At 43.1% G+C, this 27,276-nt stretch overlaps 1 protein-coding gene across 7 annotated transcripts in view; it reads right to left on the reverse strand.

Moving 5' to 3' along the window:
* The window catches only part of BTRC (beta-transducin repeat containing E3 ubiquitin protein ligase), a 249,341-nt gene that overhangs the window by 167,398 nt on the left and 54,667 nt on the right, over positions 1 to 27,276 (reverse strand). For 2 of the 7 annotated variants that reach the window (XM_080642271.1, XM_080642269.1), the window contains exon 1: positions 9,958 to 10,112. The exons of 1 other annotated variant lie outside the window; for it this stretch is intronic. In XM_080642271.1, coding sequence (XP_080498397.1) covers positions 9,958 to 10,005 — 48 coding nt within the window. In that variant the 5' untranslated portion in view covers positions 10,006 to 10,112. Of the gene's footprint in view, positions 1 to 9,957; positions 10,138 to 27,276 lie in introns of those variants that run through there. 4 more of the 7 variants (XM_080642267.1, XM_080642264.1, XM_080642265.1 and 1 more) reach the window with 3 other exon arrangements.

Raw genomic sequence — 27,276 nt, forward strand, 5'->3', positions numbered from 1 at the left:
AAAAAAGAATCCAAAAATTTGAAGATAGTGTAAGGAGCCTCTGGAACTACTTCAAGAGTACGAACATTTGCATTATGGAGGTGCTAGAAAAGGATGAGAGAGAGCAAGATATTGAAAACCTACTGGAAGAAATAATGACAGAAAACTTCCCCTACCAAGTAAAACAGACTTACAAGTCCAGGAAGCACAGAGAGTCTCAAACAAAAGGAAGCCAAAGAGGCCCACACCAAGACACATAATTAAAATGCCAAGGTTAAAGACAAAGAGAGAATTTTTTTTTTAATATATTTTATTGATTTTTACAGAGAGGAAAGGAGAGGGATAGAGAGTTAGAAACATTGATGAGAGAGAAACATCAATCAGCTGCCTCCTGCACACCCCCCACTGGGGATGTGCCCGCAACCAAGGTACATGCCCCTGACCAGAATCGAACCTGGGACCCTTCAGTCCACAGGGTGACGCTCTATCCACTGAGCCAAACCAGTTTGGGCCAAAGAGAGAATCTTAAAAGCAGCAAGGGAAAAACAGTTAGTTACCTACAAGGGAGTGTCCATGTGACTGTCAGCTGATTTCTCAAAAACTTTACAGGCCAGAAGGGAGTGGCAAGAAATATTCAAAGTGATAAATAGCAAATACCTACAACCAAGATTACCCAGCAAAGCTATAATTTAGAATTAAAGGTCAGATAAAGAGTTCACAGAGAAGAAAAAGCTAAAGGAGTTCATCACCACCAAACCAGTATTACATGAAATAGTGAAGGGTATGGAAGAGGAGAGGGAGGGGGAGGGGGAGGGTAAGGGGGAGGGAGATGGGGAAGGGGAGGAGAGGGGGAGGGGGAGGGGGAGAAAGAAGCCCAGCCAGCATAGCTCAGTGGTTAAGAGCTGACCTGGTTGATTCCTGATCAGAGCACATGCTCAGGTTGTGGGTTCGATCTCCAGTGTGGGGTGTGCAGGAGGCAGCCGATCAATGATTCTCTCTCATCATTGATGTTTCTATCTCTTTCTCCCTCTCTCTTCCTCTCATAAATCAATAAAAATGTATTTTTTTAAAAAGAGAAAGAAGAAAAAGATTAAAAAAATGAACAATAAAATGGCAATACATGTCTATCAATAATTGAATCTTGAATCTAAAAATCAAAATAAACAAACAAGAAATCTAATGAACAAAATTAACGGATGAACGAAGTAGAATCAGAGGCATGGAAACATGGAATAGACTGATGAATCTCAGAGGGAAGGGGGTTGGGCAGGAAGAGATTAACCAAAGATCTTATATGCATACTAGTGTCCCAGTGCATGGATTTGTGCACATTGAAAGGAAATTAACTAGAAGAAATATTTTAATGTCGCTATTCCCCCTATCTCTATAATAGAAGTGTCAACCAAAGTTACGATTGACAATGACAGATCGAAACACATGCGTGCGATTGGCACCAGCAAGAGCTTTTTATGTATAGATAAACTTTCTTAATTAGACTTGCTTTCTGATTTAGCTAAACTTTTCCAGCCCAATGAAGCACCCCAATTTCTCTTTCAGGTAATTGTCAGCAACACAGCAGTAAATATGAACACAAAGCAGATTATTACTGTAGATCACACAGGGCAAACAAAGGGTAAAATATTTAACTGTATTTTAAGTGTTTGACTATATTCTGCACAGTGAGAAAACCTGAAGTCATTTTTCAAGTTCCACCATGTCTTACTTCTTTTCAGTAGGGTCAAGTTTCTAAACTTTCTAAATTTCCATTTTCCAGCTAATGAAAAGAAAATAGGATTTTAACGAGTCTCCTATCTATCTACTCCAGGACTTCTGTGAGGGTCAAATGAGATGAGGCATGTGAAAACGCTTCACAAACATTTGGTTAAATTGTAAAATGTTTGCACCTGACCATAAAGCAAGTTGGGTTTCTGGGCTGAAGAAACTCCAAGGAGGCTAGTCGCTAGGGAGAGGAAACTGGGTGTTGCTACATGACATCATTAACCGGCACCCATAGCTACCATTTCCAGGCTGGGCTGGGCTGTGGGCCACACTTTGCGCCATGGGGTCTTGGCAGCATTGGCTGTGATTTCATGGGGTGTCACTCCGGGGTGGTCGCGGGGCCTGTCCCACTTGGGGGAAGCCGAGTGTTGGTTTGTTGGCGCCAGGTCCATGGTGCCATTTATTTTTAAACTAGAGGCCCAGTGCACGAAATTTGTGCATGGGTGGGGGTGAGGGGGAGGTGTCCCTCAGCCCAGCCTGCACCCTCTCCAATCTGGGATCCCTCTCACAATCCAGGACTGCTGGCTCCCAACTGCTCGCCTGCCTGCCTTCCTGATTGCCCCTAACCGCTTCTGCCTGGCAGCCTGATCACCCCCTAACCACTCCCATTCCAGCCTGATTGATGCCTAACTGCTCCCTTGCCAGCCTGTTTTCCCCTAACTGCCCTCCCCTGCAGGCCTGGTCACCCCTAACTGCCCTCCCCTGCAGGCCTGGTTCCCCCAACTGCTCTCCCCTGCAGGCCTGAATCCCTCCCAACTGCCTTTCCCTGCAGGCCTGGTCGCCCCCAACTTCCCTCCTCTGCCGGCTTGGTCACCCCTAACTGCCCTCCCCTGCAGGCTTGATCGCCCCCAACTGCCCTCCCTTGCAGGCCTGGTCCCTCCCAACTGCCCTCCCCTGCTGGCCATCTTGTGGTGGCCATCTTGTGTCCACAAGGGGGCAGGATCTTTGACCACATGGGGGCAGCCATCTTGTGTGTTGGAGTGATGGTCAATCTGCATATTACTCTTTTATTAGATAGGATAGAGGCCTGGTGCACGGGTGGGGGCCAGCTGATTTGCCCTGAAGGGTGTCCCGGATCAGGGTGGGGGTTCCCTTGGGGTGTGGGGTGGCCTGGGCAAGGGGCCTGTGGTAGTTTGCAGACCGGCCACGCCCCCCAATGACCCAAGCAGAGGCCCTGGGATTTGGGGTTTATTTATCTTCTACAATTGGAACTTTGTAGCCTGGAGCGGAGCCAAGCCTTCTGCTTGCTCCGTAGCGGCAGTCATTTCTCTTGGGATTTATGTATCTTCTATAATTGAAGCTTTGTAACCTTAAGCAGAGGCCTGGGCCAGCCAGCGTGTGTGGAAAGCTTGGCTTCCTCCATCGCCGGGGGCAACCCTAGCCTCCTGCTCTTTCCAGCTCTGTGGCTGCTGCCATTTCTGTTTGGATTTATGTATCTTCTATCATTGAAACTTTGTAGCCTTAAGTGGAGGCCTAGGCCGGCAACGGCAGGCGGAAAGCTTGGCCTCCTCCATTGCCAGGGAAACCCAAGCCTCCCTCCTGCTCTTTGTGGCCATAGCCATCTTGGTTGGGTTTATTTGCATATTCGCTCCTGATTGGCTTGTGGGCGTGGCTTGTGGGTGTAGCGGAGTGATGGTTAATTTGCATATTGCTCTTTTATTAGATAGGATGGCCAGTGTGAGTCATGGCAGCTCCTACATTGAGCATCTGTCCCCTGGTGGTCAGTGCGTGTCATAGCTACCAGTCGGATGGATGGACACTTAGCCTTTTATATATAAAGATATCATTACCTATGGATACAGACAATAGAGTGGTGAAAGCTTGGGGTAGGGCATGAACCAGGTGGAGTGAGACAATGCAGGGGAAGAAAAGAGGCTATCTGTAATATTCTCAACAATAAAGATTTTTTAAAAAGAAAGAAAAAGAAGTTACAATTATAAAAGGAAACTACTGAATGAACCCTGTGGTATTAGACTAAAACTGGAGATATTAGTGTGAATTCATGGTTTTCAATAAATATTTAGATAATATTAAAAGGGTGACATAAATGTACATGTGTGTATATATGTGTGTGTATGTGTTTACATGCCTGTCCAATGAGAGGTCCAGGGAGCAATGATAGCCCAATAGCAATGAGCACACCTGACATCCAGATCTTGACTTCTAAATATCGTTTTCTACTAAAAGAAACCAGGGCTCCATGGAGAACTTACTGATTCCAGAATCAGGGCAAAAAGGTACAAGATGAATATCTTCTTTTACCAGAAAAGAAGAAAATGCTCAAAGAATGATAAGAACACATCAAAACAACAAAGGGAGCAGCTTGAAAGTACTCTCATTAGCCAAAGAGGGAACAATTTAATCATCAAAATAAATAACTAAAGTATTGGATTATTACCCATCAAATAAAAAACAGGAGTTCAAAAGTTCACTCTGTTATAATTTAAAATCTGATGAATAGAAAGTTACATGGTTTCAAAGTACCTTCCCATAAAATACTACAAGGAGAAAAACATTAATTTTAAAGAAACTGAATAAAAATCATGTGCCACCTGATAGGAGGCAATAAGTAAAACACAGCATCACCTCTGTGGTATTTCTATCAAAAATACATAATCTGAATCTAACCATGAAACATTATCAGATAAATCAAAATTGAGGAACCACTTTACAAAATAACCAGCCTATCATCTTCAAAAGTGCCATAGTCATGAAAGTCAAAGAAAGATAAGGAACTGTTCTAGATTGAAGGAGACTAAAGAGACATGACAACTCAATTCAATGCATCATTCTGGATTGCATCCTTTTGTTTTAAAGAACATTACTGGCCCGTCCTGTGTGGCTCAGTGGTTGAGCAAAGACCTATGAACCAGGAGGTCATGGTTCAATTCCTGATCAGAGCACATACCTCTCTCTATTTTTCCCTTCCTCTATGCAATCAATAAAAATACATTTTAAATTAATAAATAAGTTAAAAATATACTGATTTCTAGAGAGAGTGAAAAGGAGGAAAGAGGAGAAGGGAGAGAGAGAGAAACATCCTGTAAGAGAGACACATCAACTGGTTGCCTCCCACATGGGAGGAATAAGGACCCTTGACTGGGAATCGAACCTGCAACCCTTTGGTCCTTGGTCCGAGGCAAGGGCTAACTTGGTTTCTTTAAGCTACTAAAGTTTGGTTGGTTTGTTACACAGCAAGTTACCTTTTATACCGTTTCCTTATCTATCAATTGTATTAAAAATTCTTTTAGCCCTAGCTGGTCTGGCTCAGTGAATAGAGCATCAGCCTGTGGACTGAAGGGTCCCAGGTTCAATTCCAGTCAAGGGTACATGCCCCGGTTGTGGGCTCAATCCCCAGTAGGGGGCATGCAGGAGGCAGCCAATCAATGATTCTCTCATCATTAATGTTTCTAACTCTCTCTCCCTCTCCCTTCCTCTGAAATCAATAAAAATATTTTTTTAAAAAAATTCTTTTATATGACCTACTAGAGGCCCATTGCACAAATTCGTGCATGGGTGGGATCCCTCTGGGTGGCCTGCAGGGATCAAGCCAAAACCCGAAGACCAACACTGCCTGTAGCTCCTCCCTGCACTCCCGTTCATCCTGGCCCCACTGTGCCTGCTGTGGGCTCGCACCCAATCAGTCCCAATCGGGAGAGGCTCGCACTGCCGCAGCAGTGTTCGCCAGCCATGAGCCCTGCGTTTGACGCCCTCCCAAGGGGAGTGGCCTGCGGGATCCGGCTGAAACTGGCTCTCGGACATCCCCCAAGGGGTCCTGGATTGCTAAAGGGCACAGGCCAGGGTGAGGGACCCCACTGGTGCATGACGGGGCCAGGGAGGGACCACAGAAGGGCTCCAGGGCATGTCCGGCTCATCTCACTAGTCCTGATCGGCGAGACCCCAGCAGCAAGCTAACCTACCAGCCAGAGCATCTGCCCCCTGGTGGTCAGTGCACGTCATAGCAAGCGGTTGAGCAGCCTTAGCATATTACGCTTTGATTGGTTGTTCGGTTGTTCTGCCGTTCGGTCTATTTGCATATTACCCTTTTATTATATAGGAATATTATATAGGATTATGTCATCCAACTTTCAAATGTTTCCCCAGTTCTAAGATTCTGGGACTAGCTTATCCTGTCCATTTTCTAAATTCATACCTCAATGTATCTTTCCATTATATATATATCTTTAAGCATACTTTAACAGCTGATAACTCACTTAATTTTCACTCCTTTTCTGGTTTAACTGATTTGAAATAATTTGAAGTCAAGTCAGACTAAGCTTTGAACAAAGAAAATTTATCCTAAAATGCCACTTTTTTTAATGGGGATACATAAAAGATAAAAGTTTACAATACAAAAGCAGCAACAGTAGACAAATTGGGGGCCCACAAATACTGAATGAAATGACTCTTGATGTTTGCGATTCCATTGTTTCGCATTATCAGCAGTGCCTGGACCAAAATGGTCATTAGTTTAAAAACAGGCATTGACAATTTATTCATTTCTTTAGGCTCTTTTAAATTTTGAAAATGAACTATATGTTAATAAACACTGACTTTATAATCATTCAAAGTGTATATACATTTTGTGTGTGCGTACATGTGTGTGTCTCTCTCTCTCATATCAATAAATAAAAATAAAATAAAATGGTGCCTACATTCCCTCAATCATTATTCATTTCTCTTCTAAGGTCCTCTTCCAGTTCCCGTGTATCTTTTCTGTGGAATTATAATTTTGTTGACCAAGGAAGTATATAGGTTATTTAATGTAAACTACTGCTTTAATATCATTTGTTTCTAGAAGTTAAACTGTTCTTCACAAGTATTCAAGGGTAAACTCTAAGTCTAGACCATATGTGAATTATGATCAGTTCTGAATTACCAGTCTCATTAATAAGATTTCATTGTAAAATTCCTAATTGAAGCACTACATTAATGTGGTCATGAGAAAATTTCATAAAATACCCATTTCATTTTGGCATTTTAAACAAATTACATTTTCTTAAACTATGGAAACCAGGGCATCCATACAAAATTATCATCCATAATTTACAATTGAGGAAAGGGTAAGACCAAAACAAAGCCAAATACTATACAAAATTTTCAAATTGATTAAAAGGATAGCCCTTGGCCGAAACCGGTTTGGCTCAGTGGATAGAGCGTCGGCCTGCGGACTGAAGGGTCCCGGGTTCGATTCCGGTCAAGGGCATGTACCTTGGTTGCGGGCACATCCCCAGTAGGGGGTGTGCAGGAGGCAGCTGATCGATGTTTCTCTCCCATCGATGTTTCTAGCTCTCTATCCCTCTCCCTTCCTCTCTGTAAAATATCAATAAAATATATTAAAAAAAAAAAAAAAGGATAGCCCTTCCATGTATATGTACTGTGCTCTAGTCACTTGGTGCAAATACAAATAAAATGTCTTCCTATCTCAAAATTGATTCTGAGTAGAAAGGAGTGAGGGCGGGAAGAGATTAACCAAAGAACTTATATGCATATATGCATAGCCCATGGATTCAGACAACAAAGAGGTGAAGGCCTGGGTGGGGGAGGCAGGAGCAGGGTGAAGGGGAGCAAAAGGGGGAAAATGGGAGACATCTGTAATGCTCTCAACAATAAAAATAATTTTTTAAAAAATTGACTCTGAGTAAACAGACATGTGATGGCAGGGTAAGTGGAACCATAGGCAAGTTGTGGCTTACATTCATAATAAGACTGTGACTGAGCTGAAAAAGAATACCAAATCTCTAATTCTGCATTCTCTGCTTCAGTTATTAAGGTCATTCTTGGTGACCCTCTTCCAGGTGGTCTTCTCTCAAACAGGCAGTCAAAAATGAAAGTAACTAAAATTAAAGAAAAAAATTAGCTTCTCCCCATAGTAACTGATTCAACATCTAATAATGTGTGATGCTCTAAAAACTGCAAACTACTACATGGCCATCTCCAGGTCCACTTCAACTCAATCAGGAGACCATTATCAAAACATAACTCATTGGTACAAAGCAGAGATCAAGTAGTTGAAAATTTTCCCAGGCTGAGGTCTAATGGGGAGTAAAGAAGATGATTTCGTAATGTCTCGTTATGATCTGTAAATCATACTATTCCATAAATCTGACACAAATTGTCAAGATTAGGATTAAGTCAACCTCTAAGTAGGAAAACAAAAATAAGCAGCTGCCAATTCTCTAACTTAAATCTAGAAGTTCACTATAGATATAAAGCAACTTCCTTTTACTTCTAAAGTACAAAAAATTTTCAAAATCTTGTCTTAATATTTTAGATTTCGACATTGGGAAGAAATTCAAGAATCCTCTTCTTCAAAATGAAATTTTGTTAATGATACACTCAAACTTTAGTTATGTGTTTTTGAAAAAACTAATACAAAATGAAACCAAATTTTAGTAAATTTGACCAGTCTCTGGAAATGTATTCTTGTAAATAGGGCCTTTTAAAACCTAAATTCAATTACGTTAGTGTCCATGTTTATTTATGTTTGTTTTGATATTTCAGGCAAAGACATAAAATAAGAAAAAACAAATAAATTTTGGGACATGGCTGGTGTTCTCAATGGTTAGAGCGTCATCAACCCGAGTATGGAAGGGTTGTGAGTTTGATTCCTAGTCAAGGGCATGTACCTAGGTTGCACGTTTGATCCCAGTCCCTGTGGGGCACATGTGGGAGGCAATGAATCGATGTTTCTTTCTTTCTCTTTCTCTCTCTCTCTTTGTCTCTCCCTCCTCCCTCTCTGCCTTCCTCCCTCCACTTTCTCTAAAAAAAATCAATGAAAAACATATCCTTGGGTGAGGATTAACAAAAAATAATAAAAAATCAATAAATAAAATAAATAAAACTTGGAGTGACAGGTTACAATTACTTCTAAAAAAGCAAGACTTGACTGCAAATATCAATGGCCCTGAGGCCACCTGTTAAGATGGAAGTCTATGCATCCCATCATTCTTTATCTGTAACCACAAAGTCTGGTTTTACACCTAGGATATACAAGAAGCATCAGATTAAAAGCATCAAATATCAGACCTCACAAAATTGTCAAACATAAGCATAGAAGAAAAGCAAGATACAAAGTGAACAAACTAGGCTCCAAAGGATTTAAACACACCCACAAAATTCAATCTAAGCCCATACTGTGCTTCAACCTAAAACTTATGAGGAACCACCAATCCTGACATCTCCCATTACCTACCCCTTTTATCTCCTGAATTTCTCCACTGATCTCATCACTTCTTACCGGTCTTGTGATTCTCATCTCCATGGCCTTTCCTTTCCCAGAAAGTGACACAGTACCTGGCCCCCACATTTCACTCTCTCTAATTTTGCACTAACTTTTGTTTTGTTTTACCCTCTTAGATATTAATTTTGTCCCCAATCTCATGTAGCCAGTTTTCCTGGCCAGTTCAACCTCACCCTTACAACATCTACCCTCTCCTTTCAAGGTAGAGTGTGGATACCTTTCTCTGACATTTGTAATTCTGGCTCATAGTCAACACCCTCTTCCTTTCCCAGAGGCTGTCACCATAGCCCTAGGTCCCAATCCCCAGTCCTTATTCTCCTAAATCAGGCCTCTTTCTTTCCAGAGTTTGTCAACATTAGTTTGGCCAACCTGGGGTTTTATCTTGAAGGTAAGGGCTATCTCAATCCCCTCATTTTACAAAACCACAATTCTCCCACCCCCTGGCTTTCCTCCACCCTTAGATCCAACTACATACAGCCCTGCCGGTGCCCCTCCCTCTAACATCTTTCCTCCCACTCTCCCGTGCTCCCCTTCCTCACTCTGAATGCGCCTCTTCTCCCGGCCTTACCCGTAACCCTGACACTGGGAAGGCCCTGCCAGCGGCCAAACCGCGACTCTCCTCCGGGCTCCCTCCGCTCTTCAGTAACTGTCCCCACGCCCCTTTCCCTCCAGGGCCCCACGCGCTGCCCAGAGCCCCCTCCCTGAATAATCTCCCGCTGTCACGGGTCCCTCATCCACAAGATGGCGGAGCTGCTGCCCCCACCCCCGGGTCCTCTTCGCACCCCCTCCCGCCTCCCAGGAGCTCCCGTCCTGTCCCTTCAGCAGCCCCCGCCGCTGGCCTCGGCCCAGAACCCCTGTGCCCCATCCTCTGGCGGAGGGGCGGCCCAGGCCCGAGCCTCAGCGACGGCGCCAACGCCATAGCCTCCACCATTCCCCGGCCTGCACCTTCTCCTCACCATAAACTTGAGCGCTTTTTCCTGCAGCACCGCCTCGGCCGGGTCCATAATCTCCGAGGGCCCCTGGGTCTGCACTCCGCCAGGGCCGCCCCCTTGATGCCAGACCGCAGCCAACGCAGCGCCCAGATCCCGCCTCCTCTTCCTTCCCCCCGCCCTCTCTCACTCTCTGGCACCCGCCAGGGGGCCGGGGAGGCTCGGCTGATTCATGCGCCTGCGTGAGCCCGCGGGCTCACTGGAGTTGTAGTTCTGGAGCTTCCCGCAGCGAAATGCGCGGCCACACTGCGAACTGCAACTCCCGCGGTGCACTGCGGCGGGGGTCGCGGCGCCGGTAAGCCAGATCCAGACAACTCGCCTTCAATTCGCTGTAATCAGCTGATGGGAATCGTAGTTTACAGCCTCTTCGGGCTGGAAAGCGGGAGGGGCACGGGTGTCTCCTTAGTTACCGGAGCGACGCCAGTGGCGGCTTGCCTGGCATTTGATATCAAGATGGCGACCAGTGTCTCACCTGTAGCCCAAATAGTGGAAAAAACTGAGAGGACCTAGAGTTTCTAGGACCTCCGTAACTGTGGTTTTAGAGAACTGGATATCCCCAAATTTCATATCTCTGATGTTTGCGGGATGAATTTCAACCCAGAAACGCTGGGCCTATGAGCGCCTGGCAGCAGTTAACAGACCAATGCAGAATTTCAAGGTCCTCCAAGCTATCTCCCCACATTTCTCCCAAAGATCTTATTTTCCCCCACAGCAAGTCAGGACCCGGTAGAACTCGGTTCTGAAAATTCTTGAGTGTTTAGTACTCACAAAATTGGCTTGCTGCTGCTAACCCTGAGATGTAAGCCTTACATTAAAGGTCAAACAAATACTTATCAAAGGCTTTCAATCGTGGACTATAATGGCCATCGAGCAAATAAAGTATGTAAGTATTTAGTTTGGCCTTGAAAGGGACAGTACAAGTTTATTTTGAAAATTGGGTATACCCTAGATGGGAAAAAACCCTAGCATTTGGGCTGAAAGCCATAGGCGTGTACAAAATATCTGAATTTTTTAAATAAGTGAATTGGGGAAATGCCTTTTTACTTAGAAGAAAAAATTCAGTGTAAACTATTTTATTTGCTCATTGAACAACAGTAAACACAAAATCTTGTGCAGCCATCATCCCAAGAAATGGGATTCATTAGTGAACATGATAGATCCAGTCTTGTGGAGCCTACATTTCTAGTATGGTTATACTTTATCCTAGTCATCATCCCTATGTCCACAGAACTCAGAACTATACCTACTATAGAACAGGCTTTCAGTTAATAAGAAGTTTACTCTTGAAGTAAAACAATAATCCTACACAAGTGCAAAATGGGGAAGACTTAAAACTCGTTCATATGAAAACTACCTGGAGGTGTTCATAGGACTAAGTCAGTATGGACATGGTTGCATAAAAAGCTAAAGGAGTCCTAGGCAGCTTGAAGAATGATGTCTGGAGAACAGAGGCTTATGGTCTTACTCTGTTTTGAAATACTCAGACCACACCTGGAGTACTTTGTTCATTTATGGGCATCGTGTTCTACAAATATCACATATAGGAGAAGGGGCAGGATAACCAGAGAGAAAATATTGGTGGATGCTTACTCTGAAAACAAAAAAGAACACTTAGAAATAACATGACAACTAATTCAAGTATTTGAAAGTATTGAAAGGTAGGCATATATTCGTAACACCACAAGGCAAACTAGGACCAATGGGTGAGATAATAATTATGATCATGATCATAACAGCTATCATTTTATTAACTCTTTATGCCAGGCACTGTGCTAGACATTTTACATTCATAATATCTAATATTCATAGTAATTATGTAAAACAGGTATTATCTGTAATATACAGCTGAAATGAATAACACAGATAGATGATAACTTACTCAAGTCATGCAGCAAATTACATAGTTAAGATTCTAACTCAATTCTGCTTGATTCCCCTGTGTATTTTCACTGAATCACACTGCAGTGGCATAGGACTCAGACTCCGAGTTTTCTAGTAATCAGATCTGTCCTGACAAAGGAATGGACTGCCCCACCCTTGAAAACATAGAGAGGCAGGATGACCATCTGTCAGGGGTATTGTTTCACTTTATTTTCCAGAGAGGAGTATGAAAATATTGCCTGATGAGGCTGGCAGTCAGTGACAGTCCTCACTTTGCCCAGCCATGTTGAGGTGAGGATTAGTAAAGCAAACACCAGTTTTTGTTTCAAAGCCCAACCAGATAGACAGTTCCTATACATATGAATTGAAACTGAGCTGGCAGGGGCTGGGTACAGAAAGGGTAAATCCTCTTTCTTAAAAATTGACCTCTCAGCCCTGGCTGGTTTGGCTCAGTAGACAGAGCATCAGCCTGCGGACTGAAGGGTCCCGGGTTCGATTCCAGTCAAGGGCATATGCCCACGTTGCGGGCTCGATCCCCAATGGGGGGCATGCAGGAGGCAGCTGATTGATGATTCTGTCATCATTGATGTTTCTATCTCTCTCTCCCTCTCCCTTCCTCTCTGAAATCAATAAAAACATATTTATTTTTTTAAAAAATGACCTCTCATGGTCAGGCAAACTGAGAAATCCAAATGTGAGTTGCCTTGATTTTCAAGCCCCTTATATCCAACACTAGAGGCCCCATGCATGAAATTCATGCACGGGGGGGGGGGGGGGGGGGTCCTCTCAGCCCAGCCTGCACCCTCTCCAATCTGGGACCCCTTGGGGGATGTCTGACTGCCAGTTTAGGCCAGATCCTGGGGATTGGGCCTAAACTGGCAGTCAGACATCCCTCTCACAATCCAGGACCACTGGCTCCTAACTGCTCACCTGCCTGCCTGCCTGATTGCCCCTAACTGCCCCCACTGCTGGCCTGGTCGCCCCTAACTGCCCCCCCTGCCAGCCTGGTTGCCCCTCACTGCCCCCCCGCCAGCCTGGTCACTCCCAACTGCCCCCCTGCTGGCCTGGTCGCCCCACGCAGCCTGCTGTTCAGTCATTTGGTCATCCCTCACTAACACCCCTACCAGCTTTGTCGCCCCACGCAGTCTGCTGTTCGGTCGTCTGTCCGGTTGTTTCGGTTGTGATGGCCCCAGGCTTTTTATATATTAGGATAGTTTAGGAAAGTTCATTGGACTAGAAGTTAAGAGGCCTGGTTCATTGTTTCTCCACTTAATTGGTTGACTTTGGGCAATTAACCGAACATCTCTGGTCCTCTCTTTTGTCATCTGGAAAACAAAGGTCTCTGCCAACTCTAAAATGAGTACACCTGTGAGCCTACTTGTGGAGTATGCTCAAAGAGATTACTAAATCATTAGAACCTTTAAAGCTCCACTTTACTGGAAAACTGGATTTCTAGCATGAGAAGTCACAGCTACTACTGGACTTAATTTCTTCCCCTAACTGCCTGGTTTAAGGCCACTCTGACTAACCTTGTCTATTAGTGCCTGTATTCAGCTAGTAATCTATCAAAATGTCTCTTAGCAACCTCCACTGCCAATGCTAGCCTGTTCCAGACTACCTTCATCTATGTTGCTTAGTTCATTACAGTATTCACCTCTGGTCCAGTTCTCTAACTTCAGGCTCTCTCCACCCACCTCATCTGACTTCACTTTCATCACATTCTTTTTTGCTCAATCCTTTTGTGGCTCTCTTACATACTTTATCATTGTTTAAATTCCTTTGTCTGGCTTTCCAGACCTTCAAAATCTTATCCAATACTCTCTCTCTCCAGCCTTACTTCCCACTTTGCTTTGCTCCCTCCAATCAGACCTTTCTCCTACTCCACCTGCTCAGCACACTTCTCTCCCTCCTGGCCTGAGCTTGTGGGAGTCATTTTGCCATTCTAGAAAGCTTCCCTTTCCCTCTCCTCCCTACTCATCTTTCAAATGATTTAAATCTTACCTTTAAAAAATAGTTACTAGTAATATATTTGCCTTTATTTTATTGATTTTAGAGAAAGGAAGGGAGAGAAAGAGAGAGAGAAACATCGATGTGAGAGAAACATCGATTGGGCTGGGGGCAAACCAGCAACCTGGGTATGTGCCCTGACCAGGAATCAAAACCACAACCTTTCAGTTTATGGCATGATGCTCCAACAGAGCCACACTGGCCAGGGCTATATTTGCCTTTTAGCATTATAACCCACTCTCTTTTCCCTCTCCCCATAGAAAATGTTTATATTTTTGTTTGGTTCTTGCAAAGTAAATATTGTTTTTATGCTACATTTTTGTGTGTGCTACACTTTTATCACAAATATAATATTGTTTTATATATCTCATTATGTTTCATACTTTTTGCACCCAGTACTTACATGGTTTTTAGAAATACTTATGTTGCTATGTATATATTTAACCTGCTGCTTCTAATTGCTCAATAATAGTCTGATGTTTTGTATCCCCCACATTCTACCTATCTACTCTCTCAGCAAAGCCTTCAGTTCCCAGTCACCACCAACAACACTGCAGTGAGCAATCTCCTATATGCCCCTGAGAGACTATCTTTGAGAATATATATCTAAAATCATACTTGCTGTTTTATAGGCTATTAAGGATACTTAATTGAACTATGTAGTGTCAAACTGCAGTACAGAAAAACCACAGCAGTCTGTACTTCCATCACACTTGGCATTATTGCTCAAGTTGAGGGAATCTAATCTGGATCACAGTTCACTATTAATAATGTAAAATTATACATTTTACCTTCTCTAGGCAACGCCTAACCCACAAGATTCATGCCTCTCTTTAAATACACGACTCTGCTCTTTTAACGCCCATCTCTGTAGTGTGTCCTTATAATGCATAGCAAGCTGGAGTAAGAAATATTTCACACATGCCTGCACTTTTTTCTCATCCCATGGCATTCCCTCTCCTGTACCTGGTGGGGTTCTCAACTCTGATTGCACATACTTGATAAGAGTCATTTGAGGCCCTGACCGGTTTGGCTCAGTGGTTAGAGCATCAGCCTGCGGACTGAAGAGTCCCAGGTTCGATTCCAGTCAGGGGCATGTACCTTGGTTGCGGGCACATCCCCAGTGAAGGCTGTGCAGGGGGCAGCTGATCGATGTTTCTCTCTCGTCGATGTTTCTGACTCTCTATCCCTCTCCCTTCCTCTCTGTAAAAAATCAATAAAATATATATTTTTTTTAAAAAAGGAGTCATTTGAGGAGCTTTATAAGAATATTTATGCCCAAGCTCTCTCCCCACCTCAGGTATTTTGATTTAATAGATCTGTAGTAGACCCCTTGCAATGGTAATTTTAAAAGATCTCCTCATAATTCTAATCTGCAGCCAAATTTGAGGCCACTGCCTTGGAGTTTAAATGTCCAGTGCCTTCTTGCTGACCTCTGGCTATCCAGAGTCCCCTCCATGCCTAACTTGCCTTCCAAAGAATTACTCTTCACCACCACAACCCCCCTCATCTCCCCAGCACTGCCTACCCACCCCCCCACTTCCACCACCTCCCAAAAAAACTCTGTTTTCCAAGAACAGCCAATCAAAGCTCAGGGCTGAACGGAAGCAAAGAGATTAACTGATTAAAAAGCCATCAACTATTTGAATATCTGACAGGCTTAACTCTAGGGTCAAGAGGTCTAGTGGAGGTGGGAAAGGTTATTTGTATTTCAGTTAGCAGGAGAGATACTATTTTAGTTGGGGACTAAATAAAGAGTTTATCCCCCTTTTCCTTACTTTGTCCTCATAAAAGCTCAAGAGTCAGTTCTCTACTCTGAAAATTTACTGACCTTATTGGGGCTCTGTGTTCTTGTGCCTAAGTAGACCGAGTCATTATTAATAGTGAACTGTGATCCAGATTAGATTCCCTCAACAGATGCTTCCACTGACACAGGCCAAGGCCATCCTTATCTGGATAGAGCAATCAGTCCCCTTTAGGGCAGCTTCGGGATGGGGTGGGTTGATGGTGGGGCCACCAGAGTCTTTCAGGCAAAGGTAACTGCATTTTTGATGATGCATTCTGAGGATCAAAACAAGGCTAGTGTGACCTTAGGGGAATAGTGGCACTAGATGAGACTGCAGAGGACAATAGCATGGAGCTCTAATGGCAAGTCGTTATTTAGCACACACTGGTCAAGTGAACCAGCTGACAAGACATCCTTTCTAACTGGGGTCAGTGTCTGTGCCTTACCAGCTAAAAAATATATTGATTGTCACCCTTCCATATGGGCTAAATTGAGGAATTTTGACTTTATCCTGAGGGCTATAAGAAACTACTGAAAATTTTAAAGCAGGGCTACAGCATGGTCAGATTTGTATTTTTAGAAAATCACTTATGGGCTGCAGGCTGGGAGGAGGATTATGAGCTTTCTGAAATCTTTCTGAGAGATGATGGAGGTCTGATGAAGGAGGTGAGAAAAACAGAAAGTAGTTAGATTCTAAAGATACTGAGGGGATAAAATCTGTAGGATTGGTGATTGATTAGATATGTCCTGGATGATGTCAAAGGAATGTGTCAAAGATGACTTCTAGATATCTGGCTCAGGATGAAGGATGAATGAGAAGTGCTATTTTTTGAGACAGGAAACACAGTAGAAGGAATAGGTGATAGGAGGATCATCAGTTTTTTCTTGGACATATTGCTCCAAGGTGCCTTTGAGACTTCCACATGGGTTCAGATGTTGAGGAAACAGTTGGATATTTGGAACTGAAGCTGGAGAGAAAGGCCTGGGCTGCAGATAGGGATCTTCAGCATATAGGTGGTCATTGAAGTTCCCACGAAAGGATTTACCAAGCAGTGTAAAGAGCAACAGGTCTAAGACAGAATCCGGAATAAACGTAAGATTTACAGGGTGAGCAGAAGAAGAGAAGCCAGCAAAGGATCCCAAGAAGAAGTGACCAGAGAGACAGACAGGAAGAAAGTCTGGCAAGTGTGGCTCATGGTGGGAGACAGATGCCATACTTCAGTGAGTTAAAAAGGGAAGGCGAGGAAATTAAGACTGTTGAGTCCTTCTCTCTCTCTCTCTCTCTCTCTCTCTCTTTCTCTCTCTCTCTCGTTTTTTAAAACAATTGTTTTTCCTACATTTTGTTTTGATTTTTTTAGAGAGAGGAAGGGAGAGAGCAAGTGAGAGAGAAACAGACAGACATCATTAGGCCGTTTCCCACACCCACCTCAACCAGGGATCTAATTGCAACCCGGGTATGTGCCCTGACCTGGAATCGAACCGCTTCCTGGTGTACCGGAGGCTCCAACCAACTCAGCCACACCATCCAGGGCTGTTGAGTCTCTTCTTAAAAAAAAACATGTGTCTGTCAAGGGAAGGAGAAGACAGTGGTTAGAGGTAGAAGTTGGGGGTCTTGGGAAAGTGTTTATCATTATATTTGAAAGCAGGGAGACTTTAGTTCAAAGGAAACTGAAGAGACATGACAACTAAATGCAATGACTGATCTCTGATTGGGCCCTGGAATGACATGCACACACATACACAGATACAAAGAAGACAAAATAGCTATAAAAGATATTAGTGAAACAATCTGGGAAAAATTCAATATGGATTGCTTACTATATAATATATCAATGTTAAAGTTCCTGAGTGTGATAATTGTATTGTGAGAATAAGAGAATTAGAGAATGTCTTTGTTCTAAGGAGATAAAGTGTTTAGGGTGAAATGTTATGATGCCTGCAACTAACTCTCAAATGGTTTAGGGGAGTGGGGAAGTGTGTGTGTGTGTGTGTGTGTGTGTAGAAAGAGAGGAGAAAGGAGGGAGAGAACTGAAGTTAATATGATAAAATGTTAATAATTGGTGGATTTAGGTGAAGTACTATGGGTATTCATTGTACCCTTCTTGAAACTTTTCTGAGACTTAGAAATTTCCAAAGTAAAAACTTGGGGAGTAAAAAGAAGTGAGAAACTTTAGCATATTTAAAAGGATCATTAGAGAGAGAAAGGTTGAAAAGCAAAAGACAGGACATGATTATGGAACCAGGACCTGAGGAGATAAGACAGAATGAATCCAGATGGAGGGATTAGCTGCCAGTGACACAGAGGAAGGAAGAGAGTATGGATGCAAAAGCAGGTCAGGTATAAAGTTGGAGGAGAAAGGTTGAGGAAATCCCCTTCTAATGGATGTTAGAATAGACAACTAGCAATCTCTGCCACACAAATGAGATTTTTGCATTTTCTGCTCTTCTAGATTATGTTTATGCTCTTTCGTTCATTAACACAAACAATCAAAAAGTCGTTTTCCTTAAATTAAATTAATGTTGTTCTAGACCAGTGGTTCTCAGTGGAGACAATTTGTCCCCAGAGGACACTTAGCAATATCTGTGCTCCAGGCCTGCAGCAGAAGGACACAGGATACTTCCTCCTCTTTAAGGATATTCTAGAAGTTCAATAAAGCAGTTCTACTATATCTCATTAGTAACTATGTGACCTTGGGCAAGTTACTTAACTTCTCTATGCCTCATCAGCAAAATGGGGACCATAATAGCTCTTATCTCATTGGGCTGCTCTGAGAATTCATACAAACTCCTTAGAACATTTCCTGGCACATAGTAAGTACTCAATAAATGTTAGCAATTAATAGCTCTAAATTTCACATAATTTGCATATATCATCAAGATGGGCTCAGTTTGCACCTTCTCCTTCCTGAACAATTTAGTCTTAAAACTATTATGTAGGGTAGAACAAGGTTAATGTCTATGCAGAGAGGTGGTCTGACATGGGCTGTTGAAGCTCATGTAGTGTGGTAAGGGCATCTATGTGGAGGAAGAAACACATGGGAAACTGGATATATATATATATATATATATATATATATATATATATATATTCCCTAGCTCTGCCCACTGAGAGAGCCTTGAAGCAGCAATACCCAATAGCAATTAGCATTCAGATCTTAGATTCTAAATACAGTACCATTCTCCACAAAAAAAGAATCAGTGTTCCTTGGAGAAATGGATGATTCCAGGGCTGAGACAAGGAAAGTACAAGATGAACCTACAACATTTTGTGCCAGAACACAGGAAGAATGCTGCAAAGAATAATGGGGATATGTCAAAGGAACTCATTGTTTCACCTTCCAAAATACTCAATGACTTAAAAAACAAAGAGTATCTTCACAGGGGAGAAGCCTAGTAGACATAACTTTAATCAAGTGATCAAAGTGAACATCATCAAGAATGGGCAAATTGAAATTTGTATGTTCCTGCCCGGCCAGTGTGGTTCAGTGGTTGAGTGTCAACCCATGAACCAGGAAGTCTGGTTCAATTCTGGATCAGGGCACATGCTCGTGTTGTGGGCTTGTTCCCCAGTGGGGAATGTGCAGGAGGCAGCTGATCTATGATATTTCTCTCTCATTGATGTTTCTATCTCTCTATCCCTTGCCTATCCTCTCTCTCTAAAAATCAATTTTAAAAAATATCTAAAACTTAAAAAAAAATTGTGTCCCTAATAGAGTGTAATGAGAAGAATAAAGATATTCTGGTGGCTACCTTGAAGATGACACCCAATAATTCTTGCCTCCAGGTGTTCACATCCCTCCTTTATTGACTAGGGCTGATATGTGTAACCAATAATATATTATAGAAATGATGGAAGGTGACTCCCAAGGGCATGTATAGAAGATATTGTGTTTTCTGCCTTACATGGATTGCTTGCTTTGGGGGAAATAAGCTGCTATGTTGTGAGGAATCTCAAGCAGCCTTACAGAGAGGTCCACATGGCAAGGAACTGATGCCTTCTGCCAACAGTCAGCACCAAATAGTCAATGACATGAGTGAGCCACCTTGGAGCAGATCCAACAGCCCCAGATAAGCCTTCAGCTGACTATACTCCCAGCCAACACCTTGAGCATAATCTTATGAGACTGTGTAGAACACTAAACTGTTCCTGATTCCTGACCCATGTAAGATAATAAATGTTTATTATTGTTTTAAGCTGTTAAGTTTTGGGGTTATTTGTTATGCAGCAATAATAGCTAATTAACACAAATTCTCTTACAGGTAGTCTAACCCCAGAGCCTAAATGCAGTGACTATCTCATTTATTAATAGTAGTACCCAAATCAGAAACCTTTATTCAAACAGGTAAAAATAGTATTTATTTTGGCTATAAGATATATACTTTATATGTTTGCTGCATGATTTTCTCAGTTTGAAAGATTAATCAGCCTTTTGTGCTGACAATGCTATCTTTCCCATGATTTCTTTGCTTAGGTTTGTTAGGCACTATTTGACCAATAGTATTTACCACACTTAATTTTATAGACTATATGCAGGTTCTTTTCTCTTTAACTCACCTTTGTCCAGATCCCATCACTACCATTCCTTCAAGTTGATGACTTCCTTCTCTATTTGGCTGCTCTCCTTTCCCAGATATTTGCATTCTCTGAAGCTATTTTTCATGTGGTTCCCCTTACCTCTCAAAGATGCCATTTGAGGAAGAGGCCATTGGGGTCAGGTAAGAGAATGGCCGTGCCTTCAGGAAGCTTTGTGTTTTGTAAGGAAAATAAAACATAAAAATGTATACTAACCAGGGCTCTCTTGGCAACAGTATGGTCCTATATCAGTCAGTCAAACTTGATTAATTTGAAGAGGGCTTAATTAAGGGCCTATTTGCAAAGTGTGGGCAGGATTTAGGGAAGCCAACAGGGGTAATGCATATCGTGGGCTAGCAACACTGGGAAGCCATACCACTCCTGGGCGGAAGGGTTGAGGGGGAAGGAGTGGTTACCAGATCCAGAGAAGGTAGCTATTGTCAGATGGCCACTTGACAAAAGCTATGGCCTTCAAAAGGGGATGCAGCCTTTTCTCAGTAACTCAACAGGGAAGGATCTGGAAGGATTTATACCCCAACATCACTCTCTTTCTGTCCTCTAATCTTCTTATATCTCCTGTTAGCCAAATAAACAGAAGCCAGACGGCAAGATACAGTCCATATGGGTTATTTCCCAAAGTCCAGACAGGATAAAAAAGGACAGTGTCTCTGGAAGGAAAAATGGAAGATTTCAGCATGGGACCAGCTTAGGTTTGAATAAGATCTGGAATCTGGACAGCCCTGAAGGTCAGGACAGATCATTTAGGGAGACCCCCTGGGAAAATTCAGGGGAACTTTCAGTTGGAAGGACCATATGAGGCATATTAGTCAGTAGGTAAACAGAGGAAGGGAGAGGAAGAGAAGTAGAAGAGAAACATCAGTGATGAGAGAGAATCATTGATCGGCTGCCTCCTGCATGCCCTCTACTGGGGATTGAGCCCACAACTGGGGCATGTGCCCTGACCAGGAACTGAACCGTGACCTCCTGGTTCATAGGTCAATGCTCAACCACAAAGGCTGGGCCCAACAACCACTCTTGAATCCTCAGGTCTCTCTGTGATTGTAACATTTTTATTCAAGTCATCAGTAGTAGGTGAGAATTTGAATGGGCTCACAGCCAAACCCTTTGGGGCACAGACTGTGCTGACCCCTCCCTTCAATGCCAGGGGTATCCATGACAGTGTTACCATGGGAACAAAGCAGTGTATGGGGCTAAAACCACAGATGAGACTTCTTGATTCTAAACCTGTGAGTTCCTGAACAGAGCTCCTCTGTGATTCTCCCAGTGATAACTGTGAGAAACCAGAGAAAGGAGACAACTCAGAGGCTTCCTGCAGACCTAGTTCAGGGACACCTCCACTGAGGACAAACTGAGGGTTGATTCAAAGTGAAAGTGGATAAGTCCTACTCAAACATTTCTGGGACAAAAAAAAAAAATCGAAGTGCAAGTTCACATTCTTTCACACTTTTCCCCTCTTCTCTACCTCACTAAGCAGCAGGGTTTGTGTTGCTGAACCTTTCTTATGCTGCAAGAGAGAAAGTGGTAGATTGCTCTATAAGTGGAGGCAGACAGGGTAGGAAGCTTCTGATGGAAAAGAAGAGATTCTAAAGGTGGGAGGAGGAGGCTGAAGAGAGGACACCAGAGTCAGAGGAGAAAGGAAAGATTTCTCCTGGAGCTAAGGTATGTTCCACCTCAGGGCCTTAGTCCTTGCTATTTACACTTTTACCTAAGCTACTTTTTTTCTCCTCTCCTGGCTGGTCCTCCTCCTCCATCAGGCAGCAGAGCCCCCAGGTAGTCCTCTCTGAACATCCATCACAATTTATATTTATTGTTTAATAACTTGTTTCATTTGTCTCACTCATGAGACTGTAAGTGCCATCAAAGCAGAACCCAGGTATACCTTGTTCATCATTACCCACCCAGCGCCTAATGTGGTAGGTGCTCAGTGAATACACTGTTTGTTAAAGGAATGAAAGAAAGGGAAGAAGGGAGAGAGATTTGGGTGGGAAAAGCTTCCATAAGGAAAAGTCTTTAAGGAGTTATGTACTGTGCAATTTCCTTTTATGTTGCCCCTTTAAGCAACTAAATTACTCTTCAGTACTATTTAGAGTCAAATTTGTGGTTAAAAAAACACACCAGAGACTTTATGCTGACTACACTGGTATATCCACTTTGAAAAAATGTCATTGAGCTGTAGATGGCCCAAGTGACCCACAGGTGACTGACTACCTGTGTGATTCCAATGTGACTCCTGAATGACCAATGTGATTCCCACGTGAATGCCAAATGATCCCATGTGACCTTGACATGCCTCCTATGTGATTCCAATGTGAGGGCTCATAACACGCACATGACCCCACATGACCCATGTGACCCCACCTGACTTCCAGTTCATCTTTTATTTTAAATTCTTTCTGTTTATGTTATTTATTTACTTCTAGGTGCCAAAATTCTCTTCTGAGCATCTCAGAACTATTTCTGAGGAAGGTTTAGCCAATGCTACTGCGCATCACGTTTCTAGTTCCCTTCTAAGGATTCCACAAGTTGCTGAAGCAGAATCTCCTAATTGCATATGAAAAATTATTGTGTGTACTTTTCTGTATGTATATTGTACTTAAATAAAAATTACATTAAAAAAAGAAAGAAGGAAAGAAACCATGCAAGCCCAGGGGTGTAAAACACAAGTACAGGTGAGGAGTGGAAGGGAAAGTATATATGACAGTGGGGACCAGGGCGAATTAGAACAAAGACAGGCAGAGGAAATGTAGTTGGCATGTATGAAAGACTGGAGAAATCAGGGGGAGTGGAGGTGAGGCCTGCCTAGGGTCAGGTTAGTGACCTGGAAGCCATGGTATGAGTTTGGGTTTATACAGAAACTACTTGAGGGCAGTGTTCATAATTTATCACAATGGTTTCCCAATTTTTGGTGCATAATAATCATCTGCAGAGCTTGTCAAACAGCACATGAATGAAACCCATGTTCAGAGATCCCGATCAGGAAGACTGGGTGGGGCCCATGAACCTACATTTTAGCAAGCTTCCCAGATTATTTCGTTTAAAAGATTGTACTCTGGCTGTAATTTGAGAAATATAGAACATTCCCTCACTCTCCTATTTGGCTCAGGATCCTGGGTTCCTGTTAGCTATTTTGATGAATATCAAACATAGTATCAAAGGGAGCCTGACTCTGAGGCTGGGTATCCTGGTTCTACCTTAGATCAGAATTTAGATACTGCTGTAGAAAGACACTTTTTGTACCTAGAATTGTTTGGCAGTTCTCATTGATTCTATAGTTTCGAGCAAAGGCTCTGGAACCAAAACCTGGGTTTAGTTACTTAACTTCTCTAAGCCTCAGTTTATAAAAGTAAAATAAGGATGGATAACAGTATCTACTTTATAGGATTATTGTGAGGATTAAATAAATTACTGAGTAAAAGCACTTACCACAGTGCCTGGCACATGGTAGGTAAGCTTTCATTAAATGATAACGTTTCATTTTCCCTTCCTCCTGTTGTCTGCTTCTCCAACACTGAGTAATAGAAATAACTGGAGAAGGAATTGGGCCTTAGCTTTTCGATGTGGTCCAAAACATCCTGGAGCCTCCTGCCCTCCCCAGTCCCAGGGCAGCCGGGAAGGAAGAAGTCTGGCCTCCATATTCTGTCAGCATCTGTGTGGGAGTTTTCCACTAAGACTCTTGGTCTTTCCCACCCCAAAATTTTATTAGTAATAGGTCTAATTTATTTTAGGCCCTGGATTTGTGACTCCAAATTAGTTAATGAATAGAAATAGTTGTGCCTCATGAGACTATAGGTCTCCTTATCCTGGATTTTTCTCTAGCAGGAGATTGAGAAATCAGTGGAAACCAGGAAAACTCCTCAGAAGTGGCAGGAGGTCAAGAGTCAGGATTATCATGTTCTAATTTTTTTTTTTTTTTTTTTTTTTTTTTTTTTTTTTTTAGGAGCAAAGCCAGCAACCATTCCTCATCACCCCTGCACCCATGAGGCTCGGGTGATAATGCTCCATTGTGCTAGAACTCACAGGCTGGGCCTGATGATCAGACAATGGCTGGACAATCACTCAACTGTGGGACAATCCTCCCTTCCCACAGCAGGACTTCAGCTAGCAGATCTGCTAGTTTATTGGTCAATATTATTTGTTGTTGCTTAATTGTAGGAAAATTGAAAAGTGTAATGCTTAGCCATGAAACCCTTAAGGCTGGCTAATCTTTTTGGATTGTAACCAATGTAATTTTATTAGCTGATCCCATCTTGATTATAATATGCAGAGCCCTGGAAAAATTGCTAAAGGTTCCAAGTCATGGTCTACACAGGGAACAGACAGGCTTCATCCTCTGCATTTTTCTGCCACGGAGAGAAAAAGGGCAGAGGGGGCTGAACCGGAAGAACTGGGTTTGAGATACCACTGGGGAGAGGAACGCAGTCTCCAGGACAGATACAGAAATGATCCCGGCAACCTCACTGGGAGAAGGGGTAGGCCAAGCTGGGTTGGGTTTTGTGCCTTATATGCTGGAGGTGCTCAGGCCCAGCAGTGTGCTGCAATGAGAACATTGAGTAAGGGCATAGCTCAGACTTAGGCTTCAGTAGAGACAAATCCATGGGGCCAAAGAAAACACATGTTCATTCTATCACAATTATTTTTTTATGATTCTTTGAAGAGTCCCTCTTTTTCAGTTTTATAGTGAAAGCATGGCAGCACCAGGAATCAGAATTGTATCTATAATTGAGAATTTGAAGTGTGTAAAGGATGCCTTTAACAGTCTCTGGTCCTCTCTGGACTTTGATTTTCTGTACCAAAGAATGGGAAACAGACATTCTCATCCATTCCACTGCCCCTTTCTTAGCTTTGACATATGAGGGGCCTCCTTTTCTGCATTGGCATCTTCAGAGAAGAAAGGGACTTTGCCTTCTCTTTGGTACCTCTAAATACCCAATCCAGCAATGAGCCCTTTTTACTTTTTATTTTTTTTAAATATATTTTTATTAATTTCAGGGAGGAAGGGAGAAGGAGAGAGAGATAGAAACATCAATGATGAGAATCATTGATCGGCTGCCTCCTGCACGCCCCCCACTGGGGATCGAGCCCACAACCCGGGCATGTGTCCTTGACCGGAATCGAACCCGGGATCCTTCAGTCTCCAGGCTGACGAATAAGCCCTTTTTAAAGGGTGAAGTTGGGGGCCAGAAATACTGGGGTTCTACTGACACTTGAGTGATGCCTTTGACCCCCAAGCATATACCCTGGCAAATGAGACAGCAGCCTATTCTAGACAAACAGGGAGCCTAGAGGCAGCATGTGAGCTTTTATTTTTTTTTCCTTAGCCATTTTATGAATATAAATATTTAGTGCATGGTGTTTGCAGAATTAAATCTCTGAGCCTAGATTAGCCTGGTAATATCATTATGTAGATGCCAGGGACGAGCTACCTGTGACTGCTGTGTGTCTTCTCATTCAGAGATGCCTGTGATGACTTGATGCACTTTCATTTGCCAGGGCAGTCATTAATTGCATATGAAACAGTTGGTGTTTGGCTTTAAGGGAAGCTGATTGGGTCAGTCACCAAGTGTTTGGCTCAATGATCTACAGCTGGCTCTTTACTCCTGCACTCCTGCTTTCCTTTCAAAGCATTCTCACTCAGTGTTTTTGGGACCCCCTGAGGAAGAGGCTGTGAAACATAGGGGGTTTTAATCTGTGTTTTCCTTTGGGCATTCTAGCTTTAATTTTAATATTTTGGATAATAAAGAATGATTTTAAATTAAATTTGCGAGTCTGCCATCTGTGATTGTTTGGACTTTTTCCTCCTCTCTGGCGGGGGTTTTTCACTTAATTCTTTCTGAACGTTATAGGAGTGGGCTGAGAGTGGGAGAAGCAAGGGCCAGCAGAGTAGGTCAACCTGAGGAACTCAGAGAAATGAGAAAAGGCTTTGAATTCTGGCCTTTGGCCCTGGGGGTGGGGTGGGGGGTGGTTGATGGAAACAACTTGATGCCCTGAGTCAAAATCACAAAAGTTAACTCGGATGTAACGCAGCTTCCTGTCAGCTCCTGTTGGTTAGCTTTGAGAAAGTAATTTGCCAAGGTTATGCCTCAGTTTGCCCATCTATTAGAGAGAAGTGATTTTCCCATTGGAGGTGCTACTGCAGTTTTGCTACAGTTCTTCATTTGTGAACAATTCTTCATCGGAACCCAAGGCATTGTCGTTATCCACCAAGGGATTAAAAGGGTCTGAGGGTTTATGTGTGTTTCTAGATATAAAGCTAAATCCAAAAATCTCTACCTAGAAATATTCCCTTAATCTTGTCAGCGAACCCAGGAAGAAGTATTTCCTGTGCTTCCACGGGAAGTGAGGGCACATCATCATCATCACTGCAGACCATGGCATTAATGAGTCAGACAGATAGCGCCACTGAACACACAGACAAATGCTGAGCGAATGCCAGAATAAAATGAAAAAGCACCTGCCAGCAGAGGGGTTGGTGTGATGAGTGCTTAGCTAGGGAAGAGGCGGGTAGGGGAGAGGAGGCTTATAGGGCAAAGCAAGTAACTCCCTCTCCTCTGTTTAGTGAAATGAGTCTTCTTGGAGGGGTTCAATTTTGCATTTGGGGTAAAAGAGATTTCAAGGAGCATTGCAGGCAGAGTATTCCTGGCAGGGCACTTGGGCCACCTGAGCAGACACCGTAGACAGAGAGTGTAGTGATCAGAGCCTGGGAAGCTAAGAGGGTGAGTGGAAGGAGATAGGCAGGGGACAGAGAAAAAGTCAAGGGTGAAGAAAGCCGCTTTAAATGTTCTCTGGAACCAGAATGGGGTATACATAAAATTCCAGGAAGCTGCTGGAGCCTGAAGTTGTGTGTAGGTCAGAGGCTTTGTTAGCATCAGAGTAGATTTCCTTTGTATCTGCTCATTTCCCAGTTTCCCCTCCCTCCCCCCAAATTCTGATTTTATCTAATGAGGGTGGGACTCCCAGGCAACTCCCTGCACAGAGAAGGGCCACAATCATTGCTGCACAGGTCAGACAGCAAAGGTTC

The sequence above is a fragment of the Plecotus auritus genome (assembly GCF_963455305.1).
Source record: "Plecotus auritus genome assembly, chromosome: 9".
Classification (NCBI taxonomy): domain Eukaryota; kingdom Metazoa; phylum Chordata; class Mammalia; order Chiroptera; family Vespertilionidae; genus Plecotus; species Plecotus auritus.